This window comes from Sorex araneus, chromosome 8 (genome assembly GCF_027595985.1).
Source record: "Sorex araneus isolate mSorAra2 chromosome 8, mSorAra2.pri, whole genome shotgun sequence".
Lineage (NCBI taxonomy): Eukaryota > Metazoa > Chordata > Mammalia > Eulipotyphla > Soricidae > Sorex > Sorex araneus.
This window is the reverse complement of record NC_073309.1, coordinates 10,051,280-10,064,507: the sequence shown is the minus strand read 5'-3', so window position 1 is coordinate 10,064,507 and position 13,228 is coordinate 10,051,280. Positions and strand designations below refer to the sequence as shown.

Below are 13,228 nucleotides of genomic sequence, written 5' to 3'. Positions count from 1 at the left end.
TATATAAGTCGCCGAATGACTGACCAGAAAGAGTGCCATATGATCATCTCACCATAGAAAAGAATTTTAATATATTTTAATTGCACTGCTTATTGAATGCAAATGAAGAAAACATTTTACAAGAACTTTTATGAATCCTTAAAATTGTATGTCTTTAAACTTAAATACAACACGTATCACATCTCATAAATTTTTCCTTATTTTTAGGACAGCATTTAACTTAGATGTTCAGATCCCTTGTATTAAGAACATTTTTATATAAAAAACAAAAGTCAGGGCTGGAGTGGTAATACAGCGGGTTTGCCTTGCACACAGCCAAAACCCAGCACCACATCTGAGCCCCCTAGGAGCGATCCCTGAGAACTGCTGGGTGTGGCCTAAATCCCTAAAGAAACAAAAGACAAAAGTCAAAGGGAAATCCAGTGTGAGGTCAGTCAGCTTCCCATCAGTGCTGGTGAAACTGAGGATTCTAAATCCAGCAGTCAGACATTGCTCCAAGTCAGATCTGGGATGTGATCCAGGCATATTGTGATTGGAAACATTTTCCTCTTTTTAATGTCAGTTCGGGTGCACCTGACATAGGGAGTGACTAACCAGACACAGCTAGTAAAGTCCGGATCCACCATCCTAAGGTGGGGAAGCTGGTGGCTGTGACAGGATTCTCGGTCGGTGCCTTCTTTACCCTCGGTCAAGCCTTGGTTTGTTTATGTGTTCGCAGAGGCCTCAGAGGACCTGGCCAAGAACATCTTACCATCGGCGAGCACCGAGCACGCTGGGGATTTGAAACCTTCTGCTGCGGAGTCAGGCGCTGTGAGAGAGGACGCGGGCTTCCTCTGCTGGAAGAAGGGGTGCAACCAGGTCTTCAAAACCTCCGCTGCTCTTCAGACGCACTTCAACGAGGTGCACGCCAAGAGACCTCAGCTGCCCGTGTCCGACCGCCACGTGTACAAGTACCGCTGTAACCAGTGCAGCCTGGCCTTCAAGACCATCGAGAAGCTGCAGCTCCACTCTCAGTACCACGTGATCCGAGCCGCCACCATGTGCTGTCTCTGCCAGCGCAGTTTCCGAACTTTCCAGGCTCTGAAAAAACACCTCGAGACGAGCCACCTGGAGCTGAGCGAGGCCGACATTCAGCAGCTTTACGGCGGCCTGCTGGCCAACGGGGATCTCCTGGCCATGGGAGACCCCACCCTGGCGGAGGACCACACCATAATTGTTGAGGAAGACAAGGAGGAAGAGAGTGACTTGGAGGACAAGCAGAGCCCAACGGGTAGCGACGCTGGGTCGGTGCAGGAAGACTCGGGCTCAGAGCCAAAGAGAGCTTTACCTTTCAGAAAAGGCCCCAACTTTACCATGGAAAAATTCCTAGACCCTTCTCGTCCTTACAAGTGTACCGTCTGCAAAGAATCTTTCACTCAGAAGAACATCCTTCTCGTGCACTACAACTCCGTCTCCCACTTGCATAAGCTGAAGAGAGCCCTTCAGGAGTCGGCCACTGGTCAGCCGGAACCCACCAGCAGCCCCGACAACAAGCCTTTTAAGTGTAACACTTGCAACGTGGCCTACAGCCAGAGCTCCACTCTGGAGATTCACATGAGGTCGGTGCTGCACCAAACCAAAGCCCGGGCGGCCAAGCTGGAGGCTGCGAGTGGCAGCAGCAACGGCACCGGGAACAGCGGCAGCATCTCCCTGAGCTCCTCCACGCCCAGCCCCGTGAGCACCAGTGGCGGCAACACCTTCACCACCGCCAATCCCAGCAGCGCCGGCCTGGCTGCCAGCTCCGGCTTACTGAGCCAGGCGCCCACGGAAACCGGGGGGATGCCGGCCCTGGGGAATCCCCTCGGCGCCAACATCTCTTCCCCTTCGGAGCCTAAGGAGGCCAACCGGAAGAAGCTGGCGGATATGATTGCATCCCGGCAGCAGCAGCAGCAGCAACAGCAGCAGCAGCAGCAGCAGCAACAGCAGCAGCAGCAGCAGCAGCAGGCGCAGACGCTGGCCCAGGCGCAGGCTCAGGTCCAGGCGCACCTGCAGCAGGAGCTGCAGCAGCAGGCCGCCCTGATCCAGTCCCAGCTCTTCAACCCCACGCTCCTCCCCCACTTCCCCATGACCACGGAGACGCTGCTGCAGCTGCAGCAGCAGCAGCACCTCCTGTTCCCCTTCTACATCCCCAGCGCCGAGTTCCAGCTGAACCCCGAGGTGAGCCTGCCCGTGACCAGCGGCGCCCTGACGCTGACCGGGACGGGCCCGGGCCTGCTGGAGGACCTGAAGGCGCAGGTGCAGCTCCCGCAGCAGAGCCACCCGCAGCTCCTGCAGCAGCAGCCGCCGCCGCAGCAGAGCCAGCTGCCACTGCCCCAGGCCCACGCTGCCCTCCTGCAGCCCAGCCCGCACTCCGAGAAGAAGAACAAGCTGGTCATCAAAGACAAGGACAAGGAGGGCCCGAGAGAGAGGGACGGCGCCGACGGCGGGGAAGGCGGCGCGGGGCCGAAAGAGCCACTGCCGGATGCCGTGAAGGGCAAAGAGAAGAAGGAGCTGGCGGCGGGGACGGGCTCGGAGGCCGCCATGCTCCCTCCGCGCATTGCCTCGGACGCCAGGGGCAATGCCACCAAGGCCTTGCTGGAGAACTTTGGCTTCGAGCTGGTCATCCAGTACAACGAGAACAAGCAGAAGGTCCAGAAGAAGAACGGGAAGACGGAGCAGGGGGAGAGTCTGGAAAAGCTCGAGTGCGACTCCTGTGGCAAGCTGTTCTCCAACATCCTGATTCTGAAGAGTCACCAGGAGCACGTGCACCAGAACTACTTTCCCTTCAAGCAGCTGGAGAGGTTCGCCAAACAGTACCGGGAACACTATGACAAACTGTACCCCCTGAGGCCCCAGACCCCGGAGCCGCCGCCGCCGCCTCCCCCGCCGCCCCCTCCCCCCCCACTGCCCACAGCGCCCCCGCAGCCAGCTTCCACGCCAGCCGTGCCCGCCTCGGCGCCCCCAATCACCTCGCCCACCATCGCACCCGCCCAGCCCTCCGTCCCGCTCACCCAGCTCTCCATGCCCATGGAGCTGCCCATCTTCTCGCCGCTGATGATGCAGACGATGCCACTGCAGACGCTGCCCGCTCAGCTGCCCCCTCAGCTGGGGCCCATGGAGCCTCTGCCCGCGGACCTGGCGCAGCTGTACCAGCATCAGCTCAACCCCAGCCTGCTCCAGCAGCAGAACAAGAGGCCACGCACCAGGATCACGGATGACCAGCTCCGCGTCCTGCGGCAGTATTTTGACATCAACAACTCCCCCAGCGAAGAGCAGATCAAAGAGATGGCGGACAAGTCCGGCCTGCCCCAGAAGGTCATCAAGCACTGGTTCCGAAACACCCTCTTCAAGGAGCGGCAGCGCAACAAGGACTCCCCGTACAACTTCAGCAACCCTCCCATCACCAGCCTGGAGGAGCTCAAGATCGACTCCCGGCCGCCCTCGCCCGAGCCCCAGAAGCAGGAGTACTGGGGCAGCAAGAGATCGTCGAGGACCAGGTTCACCGACTACCAGCTGAGGGTGCTTCAGGACTTCTTTGACGCCAACGCGTACCCCAAGGATGACGAATTTGAGCAACTCTCTAATCTTCTGAACCTGCCGACCCGCGTCATCGTGGTGTGGTTTCAGAATGCCCGGCAGAAGGCCAGGAAAAATTACGAGAACCAGGGAGAGGGCAAAGATGGGGAGCGGCGTGAGCTCACGAACGACCGGTACATCCGAACGAGCAACCTGAACTACCAGTGTAAGAAATGCAGCCTGGTCTTCCAGCGCATCTTCGACCTCATCAAGCACCAGAAGAAGCTCTGTTACAAGGACGAGGACGAGGAGGGGCAGGACGACAGCCAGAACGAGGACTCCATGGACGCCCTGGAAATGCTGACGCCCACCAGCTCCTCCTGTAGCACTCCCATGCCTTCACAGGCTTACAGCGCCCCGGCACCCTCAGCCAACACCGCTTCTTCCGCCTTCTTGCAGCTCACGGCGGAAGCCGAGGAACTGGCCGTCTTCAGTGCGAAATCCGAGGCGAGCGACGAGAAACCAAAGCAGGCTGACCCTCCCGGTGCACAGCCAACCCAAACCCAAGAAAAGCAAGGCCAACCAAAGGCAGAGCTGGCGCAGCAAGACCAGCCTGAGCAGAAGGCAAACGCGGCTCAGCAGAAGCTCCCCCAGCTGACGTCCCCGCCCTCCCTACCGCAGCCGCCTCCACAGGCCCCGCCGCCTCAGTGCCCCCTGCCCCAGTCGAGCCCCAGCCCATCCCAGCTCTCCCACCTCCCCCTCAAGCCCCTCCACACGTCAACGCCTCAGCAGTTGGCCAACCTACCTCCTCAGCTAATCCCCTACCAGTGTGACCAGTGCAAGCTGGCCTTCCCGTCGTTCGAGCACTGGCAGGAGCATCAGCAGCTTCACTTCCTGAGTGCGCAGAACCAGTTCATCCACCCTCAGTTCCTGGACAGGTCCCTGGATATGCCTTTCATGCTCTTTGACCCGAGTAACCCGCTGCTGGCTAGCCAGCTGCTCTCTGGGGCCATACCTCAGATCCCAGCCAGCTCGGCCACCTCTCCTTCCACGCCCACCTCCACGATGAACACTCTGAAGAGGAAGCTGGAGGAGAAGGCCAGTGCCAGCCCGGGCGAGAACGACAGCAGCACGGGAGGCGAGGAACCTCAGCGAGACAAGCGCCTGAGGACGACGATCACACCGGAGCAGCTGGAGATTCTCTACCAGAAGTATCTGCTGGACTCCAACCCGACCCGGAAGATGCTGGACCACATTGCGCACGAGGTGGGCTTGAAGAAACGCGTGGTGCAGGTCTGGTTTCAGAACACACGAGCCCGGGAACGGAAAGGGCAGTTCCGGGCCGTGGGCCCCGCCCAGGCCCACAGGAGATGCCCCTTCTGCCGCGCGCTCTTCAAAGCCAAGACCGCCCTGGAGGCTCATATCCGGTCCCGGCACTGGCACGAAGCCAAGAGAGCTGGCTACAACCTCACGCTGTCTGCAATGCTCCTGGACTGTGACGGGGGACTCCAGATGAAAGGGGACATTTTTGATGGAACTGGCTTTTCCCACCTCCCCCCAAGCAGTAGTGACGGTCAAGGTGTGCCCCTGTCGCCTGTGAGTAAGACCATGGAGTTGTCCCCCAGAACTCTCCTGAGCCCTTCTTCTATCAAAGTGGAAGGAATCGAAGACTTTGAAAGCCCCTCGATGTCCTCGGTTAATCTCAACTTTGACCAAACCAAGCTGGACAATGACGACTGTTCCTCTGTCAACACGGCAATCACAGACACCACCACAGGAGACGAGGGCAATGCAGATAACGACAGTGCAACAGGAATAGCGACGGAAACCAAATCCTCTTCTGGGCCCAATGAAGGCCTGACCAAAGCGGCCATGATGGCAATGTCTGAGTACGAAGATCGGCTGTCTTCCGGTCTGGTCAGCCCGGCCCCGAGCTTCTATAGCAAGGAATATGACAATGAAGGTACAGTGGACTACAGTGAAACCTCGAGCCTGGCAGACCCCTGCTCCCCGAGTCCTGGGGCGAGTGGGTCGGCGGGCAAATCTGGAGACAGTGGGGATCGGCCTGGGCAGAAACGTTTTCGCACTCAAATGACCAATCTGCAGCTAAAGGTCCTCAAGTCATGCTTCAATGACTACAGGACACCCACCATGCTAGAGTGTGAGGTCCTGGGCAATGACATTGGACTGCCAAAGAGAGTCGTTCAGGTCTGGTTCCAGAATGCCCGGGCAAAGGAAAAGAAGTCCAAGCTAAGCATGGCCAAGCATTTTGGTATAAACCAAACAAGTTACGAGGGACCCAAAACAGAGTGCACTTTGTGTGGCATCAAGTACAGCGCGCGGCTGTCTGTACGTGACCATATCTTTTCCCAACAGCATATCTCCAAAGTTAAAGACACCATTGGAAGCCAGTTGGACAAGGAAAAAGAGTACTTTGACCCAGCCACTGTACGCCAATTGATGGCTCAGCAAGAGTTGGACCGGATTAAAAAGGCCAATGAGGTCCTCGGACTGGCAGCTCAGCAGCAAGGGATGTTTGACAACGCCCCCCTTCAGGCTCTTAACCTTCCCACCGCATACCCAGCGCTCCAGGGCATTCCTCCCGTGTTGCTCCCTGGCCTCAACAGCCCCTCCTTGCCGGGTTTTACTCCATCCAACACAGGTGGGTTTTGTTCCAGGTGATTCTTGGAGGGTTATGTAGCTGCCCGGCTAGCTGGCTGCCACTGAGGGTTGGGCCAGGCCGATGTTTCCCATTCTAGTCCTCTGCCCAAAGCACAGCGGGTCCTTTCCACTGAGTCCCCCGAGCGCTGTGGCAGACAGCGTTCTTGTTTGCCTAGTGCAGGGCCAGGCCTTGCTGGTTAGCATAGTGTTCTCAGAAACCATTCTCATGCCTTTATAAATAGACTGTGTGTTCCAGGTAAGCATGGTGAGGGTCCCGGCCTAAGGGATTCTGGGATGTTTCCAATAGTGAGCGCTCCATCAAAGTCCCTTCCGTTAGTCTTTGTGGAATTGCCCATCCCACGTAGGTGTCGGAGATATTTGAATTTCCTAGTTAATTCTGAACCACCCCCTAGCTCATCGGAACTATGTTAATTCTGAACCATGGAACTAGGTTCAAGAGCATTCGCTTGCGATCCTTGTGTCCCTTTTTAAAGAGCCACTCTGGCAGGAGGACTCCTACTAGGAAGAAGTGCTTATATGTGGGATTAGTATGCCTGGGATTCTTTATCTGCCTCAGCAGCAGTGGCTGCTTTAGTTTCCAATGAGAACTGATCGCACTGATGAGGGATCTTGCACTGGGCAATGTGGTTCTGAATGTTGGGGTTTGTGTGTGTGTGTGTGTGTGTGTGTGTGTGTGTGTGTGTGTGTGTGTGTTAGTCCTCCAGATAGAAATGTTAATGGTCATTTTTTAGAGATGTCTGGTCACCGCTTCATTTCCCGTCGGCAGTTCTTTCTGTGTATCTCCTGTGCCCAGTCCTCCTCCTCTGTCCTCATCCTTCTCCTGAGTTAACCTTCACAATGCTGTGAGACTTAGGCCCGAGTCAGCAGGTCTCTCTGACGGCCCGCGTTGTGTGGCACACACTCTCCAGAGGGAGCCCTGCAGAATGCCACCTTGGCCCCAGGGGTTGGTGCAGTTCAGTCTGTTTCTTCCCAAGAGTGCGCTGGTTTCTGGTTGAATGGATCCCAGGACTTAGGGTTCTGGCACTGATTTCCAAAAGACTAACCTGGGGTTTGCATTTCTGGTTCTGGTCCCTTATTGGAAGAGAAGAATGAAAATGGAAATACTAAATTGAAGAAGTCGGTACACTGTGTTGACAATTGTGTGCTACTTGTGTTGACAAGTGGCGTCACAGAATTGATGTGGAAACTGGCTCAGTGTAAACCAGGAGGGGCTGGAGTGATAGTACAGGGGTTAAGGCACTTGTTTTGCATCCCACTAACCTGGTTTCAAACACCCTAGCACCACATCCTGACCCTTGAGCACTGCCAGGGTCACTCCTGAGCACCACCAGATGTGGCTCAACTACACACACACCCCACCCCCAAATTCCCAAACACACAGACACACTTTGCTGCTTCTTTATACATATATCTATGTTTACATATCTGTATATAGAGACGCTGTGCAAAGTGGCCAGACACTAAATTACCCTGGCTTGCAGCCCAGAACCTTGAGAAAGGGGCTTGGGAAAGCCCAACATTTCATAATAATGTGAAGAAATTAGAATCAGAATGTCTGATCTATTCCCCTTGTTTTACAGATGAGAAAACTGAGGCCCAGAGAGGTCAAGACCATTCAGCAAGCTAGGGCGGAGCCAGAGCCCCCACCCAGGCCTCCGGGCTCCCAGTGCTAAGTGCTCCTTCCACAACACCCAGTATGAGCCAGTCAGTCAACAGGTATATGTTTAGTGCTGCTCAGGTTCTGACCACTCCGAGTCGACTCAAGAGAGGAAACTCGCTTTTCATTATTGAAAGCAGCCACGCATGCCCCTGAGATCACCACCTGACTAGATGGCAGCTCCCAGGAGCACTGGATCTGGAATGGGAGGGAGAGAACTTGTGTTTATTGAGCATGTATTATAGGCCAGACCCCATGGGAAATTCTCTCCATATGACCTTTAAGTTAATCCCTACACCTGTCGATCGTGGAAGGCTGAGGTTCTGGGAAGTCAGCTCGTGGGCCCAAGGTGACATGGCATCTGTGTGTCAGCCACAGTCCATCCCAAATCCATCTGCTTCCAGGAGTCAGATGAGATGTCCACACAGGGAGCCTTGCTTGGTTCTGATCTTGCAGATCAGATCATGGAGAATTGTGGAGAATAAACTCACCGATTGTATCACATGAAGGGTGAAGAGCAGGGGGCAGGACTGTCATGTGGACACTCAGTTCAACATGCAGAAAGCTTGAGGCTGTCTTATCTTAATCTGTTTCCTGAAAATCTAAAGCCAGTGGGATGAGGTGAAAGGGGTCAGAGGACTGGGGGTTGGAGGAATCTCTAAAACTTTCCTTCCTGATCATGTTGGTCTTTAGCTTTGACTCAAACCTAAAATGTCAGGTAGACCTGCTGTTCCATGGGGCTAGTCTGCAAGAACAAGTTCCAGGTGTAGAATTTCTAAGTTTGTCTCCACCTTGTCAGTGTCAGGTTAGCCCAGAGACTTAAGGGAGTTTTGTAAGAATCAGACACACCCGTTTTTGGTCCCTAACACACAGTAAGGAAACTGGATGACTCAGTGAACGCCTTCTGATGCTTTGAAAGAGTAAATTAGTGATGCTATATGATGCTGAATGAAGCTTTCTTTTTGGATATCTGAGTGCTCCTGGTGTTTTTCTGGGATGGGCAATTGGAGGCGACCTTATTCTTTCCATCTGGAATCTGAGGGTTGGTAAGTGCAGTTTGATGGCCTGTTTATGGTAGGAATCAACGTTACCATCACCCAGGTCTGAGCTTCAGTGTTTTCTCTCCTGAAAACAGTGTCACATTATAGAAAGCCCTGCTCCATCTTCCTGGCAGAATGTGGCACAAATGAAACATTAAGTGGCTATAGGAGGGGCCGGAGCAATAGTACAGCAGATACGGCACTTTGCCTTGCTTGTGGATGACCAGCATCCCATATGGTCCCCTGAGCCCTGCCAGAAGTGATTCCTGAATGCAGAACCACGGGGAACCCCTGAGTATTCGCCAGGTGTGGCTCCAAAACAAAACACAAGAAGAGGCTCTAGGAGTTCTGATTTTGCATTTTTGGCATCCGTTGATCTTATGCTGGCCCGTTTCTTGGGCGTGGCAAAGACAGGTAAAGCTTCTTTCTGTGAAATCGTCTCAACTCCATCATCCAGGACTCTCTGGCCCTCCCCCCTTCCTTCCCCCCTCCCCCCCATGATGCTGTCCTTCCCTACCACTGCAATTAAACTACCAGAAGCAACATTGGCGTCTGCCACCCTGGAACAAAAGGCTGAAACCAGGAGACGGCTGTGGGTCAGGGACCACGTGAGGCTCTGGCTGGTAGAGGCCTCTCGAGGTAGTGGCAGATGGAACCCGAGGGTGTTACTGACGCGTAGAGCTCTGCCCCGGGTGGGCTTGGTGTCCTCTTAAGAATCTCTGCCATCCAGGAGCCATAGTGGGGGATATCCATGAGTGTGATGTCTTAGGAATTGGTGGCACCAGCACCTTGGACTGTTCCGTTTCCGAACCTGGTTCTTTCCACTTCCTGTACCTGTGGCTGCAGCCTTAGCTCTCGGTGCTTGTCAGCAGGTGACATTTTCTCTAGATTCCCTGGAGCAGACATCCTGAGTGAGAGGCAGCAGAGCTTTTCCTTTGGATGGCCTGTCTCTCGTCCTTCTCTTCTCCCTCCCTCCAAAGGCCCACTTTCAGCTACCGCAGTGGAGACCCCCGAGACGAGCACAGGCAGGGCCTGTTAGGATGCTCACGGGGCCCTGGAATCTGCCAGGCTTCTTGCCTTTGCTTTCTTTCCTGTTCCCTCCCTCCTGGACAACCTCTGGGGGTAGCTCTTGACTATACTCCATCTCGAGAACGTGGATGGAGGCTGGTTCAAATGGGTCCGAGCAGAAGACGGCTAGTTTGGACGCCTCCAGACTGGCTGCACTGGGTGGTGTGCACGGTAGCTGGGAGCCAGCAGAGAGAGAGATTACCAGTCCGTCCATGTGGCACGTTGGGCAAGAAGGCGTTAGCCGTTTCATAGCCGAAAGAGGCCATCCAGAGGCTGACGTAGGTCAGGGTCCCAAGTGGAATACAAACCTGTGTCCCGTGAGCCCGGAGCGGTGCCTCTGTCCGGGGACCTGACTCTGAGAGTTAACCTGTGTGCCCGCGACACAGGTGTCGCATCTTGGGAGACCCAGACTCACCCGCGATTTCTCTGTTCCTTTCAGCTTTAACGTCTCCCAAACCGAACTTGATGGGTCTGCCCAGCACAACAGTTCCTTCCCCTGGCCTCCCCACATCTGGATTACCAAATAAACCGTCCTCAGCAGCGCTGAGCTCCCCCACCCCAGCACAAGCCACCATGGCGATGGCCCCGCAGCAGCCCCCCTCAGCCCAGCCGCCGCCGCCCGCAGCCCAGCCGCCGCCCACGCCGCAGCTCCCGCCGCAGCAGCAGCAGCAGCCGCCGCCACGGAAGGACAAAGACGGCGAGAAGGTAAAGGAAAAGGCACACAAAGGGAAAGGGGAGCCCCTGCCTCTCCCCAAGAAGGAGAAAGGGGAGGCCCCCCCGGCCGCCGCAGCCACGCTCTCCGCCCCGCTGCCCGCCATGGAGTACGCGGTGGACCCGGCGCAGCTGCAGGCCCTGCAGGCCGCCTTGACCTCGGACCCCACCGCCTTGCTGACGAGCCAGTTCCTTCCTTACTTTGTACCCGGCTTCTCTCCTTACTACGCCCCCCAGATCCCCGGCGCCCTGCAGAGCGGGTACCTGCAGCCCATGTACGGCATGGAAGGCCTGTTCCCCTACAGCCCCGCGCTGTCGCAGGCCCTGATGGGGCTGTCCCCCGGCTCGCTCCTGCAGCAGTACCAGCAATACCAGCAGAGCCTGCAGGAGGCCATCCAGCAGCAGCAGCAGCGGCAACTGCAGCAGCAGCAGCAGCAGCAGCAGCAGCAGCAGCAGCCGCCGCAGCCGCAGCCGCAGCCGCAGCCCAAAGCGCAGCCGCCGCCGCCGCAGCCCAAAGCAAGCCAAACCCCAGTCCCCCCGGGGGCTGCTTCCCCAGACAAAGACCCTGCCAAAGAATCCCCCAAACCAGAAGAGCAGAAAAACGCACCCCGCGAGGTGTCCCCCCTCCTGCCGAAACCCCCCGAAGAGCCAGAAGCGGAGAGCAAAAGTGCGGACTCCCTCTACGACCCCTTCATTGTTCCAAAGGTGCAGTACAAGTTGGTCTGCCGCAAGTGCCAGGCGGGCTTCGGGGACGAGGAGGCGGCCAGGAGCCACCTGAAGTCCCTCTGCTTCTTCGGCCAGTCTGTGGTGAACCTGCAAGAGATGGTGCTTCATGTCCCCACGGGCGGTGGCGGCGGCGGCGGTGGCGGCGGCGGCGGCAGCAGTGGCAGCGGCAGCGGCAGCGGCGGGAGCGGCGGGAACGGCGGCGGCGGCGGCGGCGCAGCGAACGGCGGCGGCGGCGCGAACGGCGGCGGCGGCGGCTCGTACCACTGCCTGGCGTGCGAGAGCGCGCTGTGTGGGGAGGAAGCTCTGAGTCAACATCTCGAGTCGGCCTTGCACAAACACAGAACAATCACGAGAGCAGCAAGAAACGCCAAAGAGCACCCTAGTTTATTACCTCACTCTGCCTGCTTCCCCGACCCTAGCACCGCATCTACCTCGCAGTCTGCCGCGCACTCAAACGACAGCCCCCCTCCCCCGCCGGCCGCCGCCCCCGCCGCGCCCCCCACCGCCCCCCACGCGCCCCGGAAGCCCTGGCCGCCCGCGGGCCCGCGCGCGCCGGCCGCCAAGCCCCCGGCTTCTTCTTTCCCTCCTCTCTCCTCATCTTCAACGGTTACCTCAAGTTCATGCAGCACCTCAGGGGTTCAGCCCTCGATGCCAACAGACGACTATTCGGAGGAGTCTGACACGGATCTCAGCCAAAAGTCCGACGGACCCGCGAGCCCGGTGGAGGGTCCCAAAGACCCCAGCTGCCCCAAGGACAGTGGTCTGACCAGTGTAGGAACGGACACCTTCAGATTGTAAGCTTTGAAGATGAACAATACAAATGAAATTTAAATAATAAAAAAAAAATAACAAACCAATTTCAAAAATAGACTAACTGCAATTCCAAAGCTTCTAACCAAAAAAAAAAAAAAAAAAAGGAAAAAAAAGGAAAAAAAAAAGAAAAAAGCGTGGGTTGTTTTCCCATATACCTATCTATGCCGGTGATTTGACATACTTGTCTTTTTTTTTTTCTTTGAATATTAAAAAAAAAAAAGAAACAACACCCTTTAACCCTGTTACATTGTGTCCTTTTGAAGGTACTATCGGTCTGGGTAACAAGTCTGCAGGGCCTTCCTAATGTCTTTTGGAGCTTAACCCCCTTGTATATTTGCCCCTTTTCAATAAATGCCCCACGTTGATAGCACAGAGGAGCCCGGCATGCACTGTATGGGAAAGCAGTCCACCTCGTTACAGTTTTAAATTTCTTGCTATCTTAGCATTCAGATACCAATGGCTTGCTAAAAGAAAAAAAAAGAAATGTAATGTCTTTTTATTCTCAGGTCAATCGCTCACACTTTGTTCTGTTTTCAGAATCATTGTTTTATATATATTATTTTTTAAGTTTTGGGTTTTTTTTTTTTGGTTCCAGAAAAGAATTTTTGTTTTGTTTTGTTAATTTAAAAAAAAATGGGCAGAAAGTATTTGAGAAAAACAATGTGAACTGCTTTAGCTTTCTGGGGATTTTAAGGATAGCTTTTCTGCTGAAGCCAATTTCAAGGGGAAAAGTTAAGCACTCCCACTTTCAGAAAAAAAAAACCCACACACAAAGAGTGTTGAGGACTTGTAGCTTAAAAAAATAAGTTTTAAAAACTGACTTTCTGTATTTATGATAGATATGACCATTTTTGGTGTTGAGTAGATTGTTGCATTGGAAATGAACTGAAGCAGTATGGTAGATTTAAAAGGAAAAAAAAAACCTTTTGTGTACATTTAGCTTTTTGTATGGTCCAGCTGACAGCTCCTCATTCGATGTTGTCTTGTCCATTCCTAG

At 55.1% G+C, this 13,228-nt stretch overlaps 1 protein-coding gene across 3 annotated transcripts in view; it reads left to right on the top strand.

Moving 5' to 3' along the window:
* ZFHX3 (zinc finger homeobox 3) overlaps positions 1 to 12,385 on the top strand; it is a 234,169-nt gene extending 221,784 nt beyond the window's left edge. For all 3 annotated transcript variants that reach the window (XM_055144986.1, XM_055144983.1, XM_055144985.1), the window contains 2 exons: positions 719 to 6,196; positions 10,421 to 12,385. In XM_055144986.1, the coding sequence (XP_055000961.1) occupies positions 719 to 6,196; positions 10,421 to 12,216 (7,274 nt within the window). In that variant the 3' untranslated portion in view covers positions 12,217 to 12,385. The remainder of the gene's footprint in view (positions 1 to 718; positions 6,197 to 10,420) is intronic.
* Positions 12,386 to 13,228: the final 843 nt, after the last annotated feature.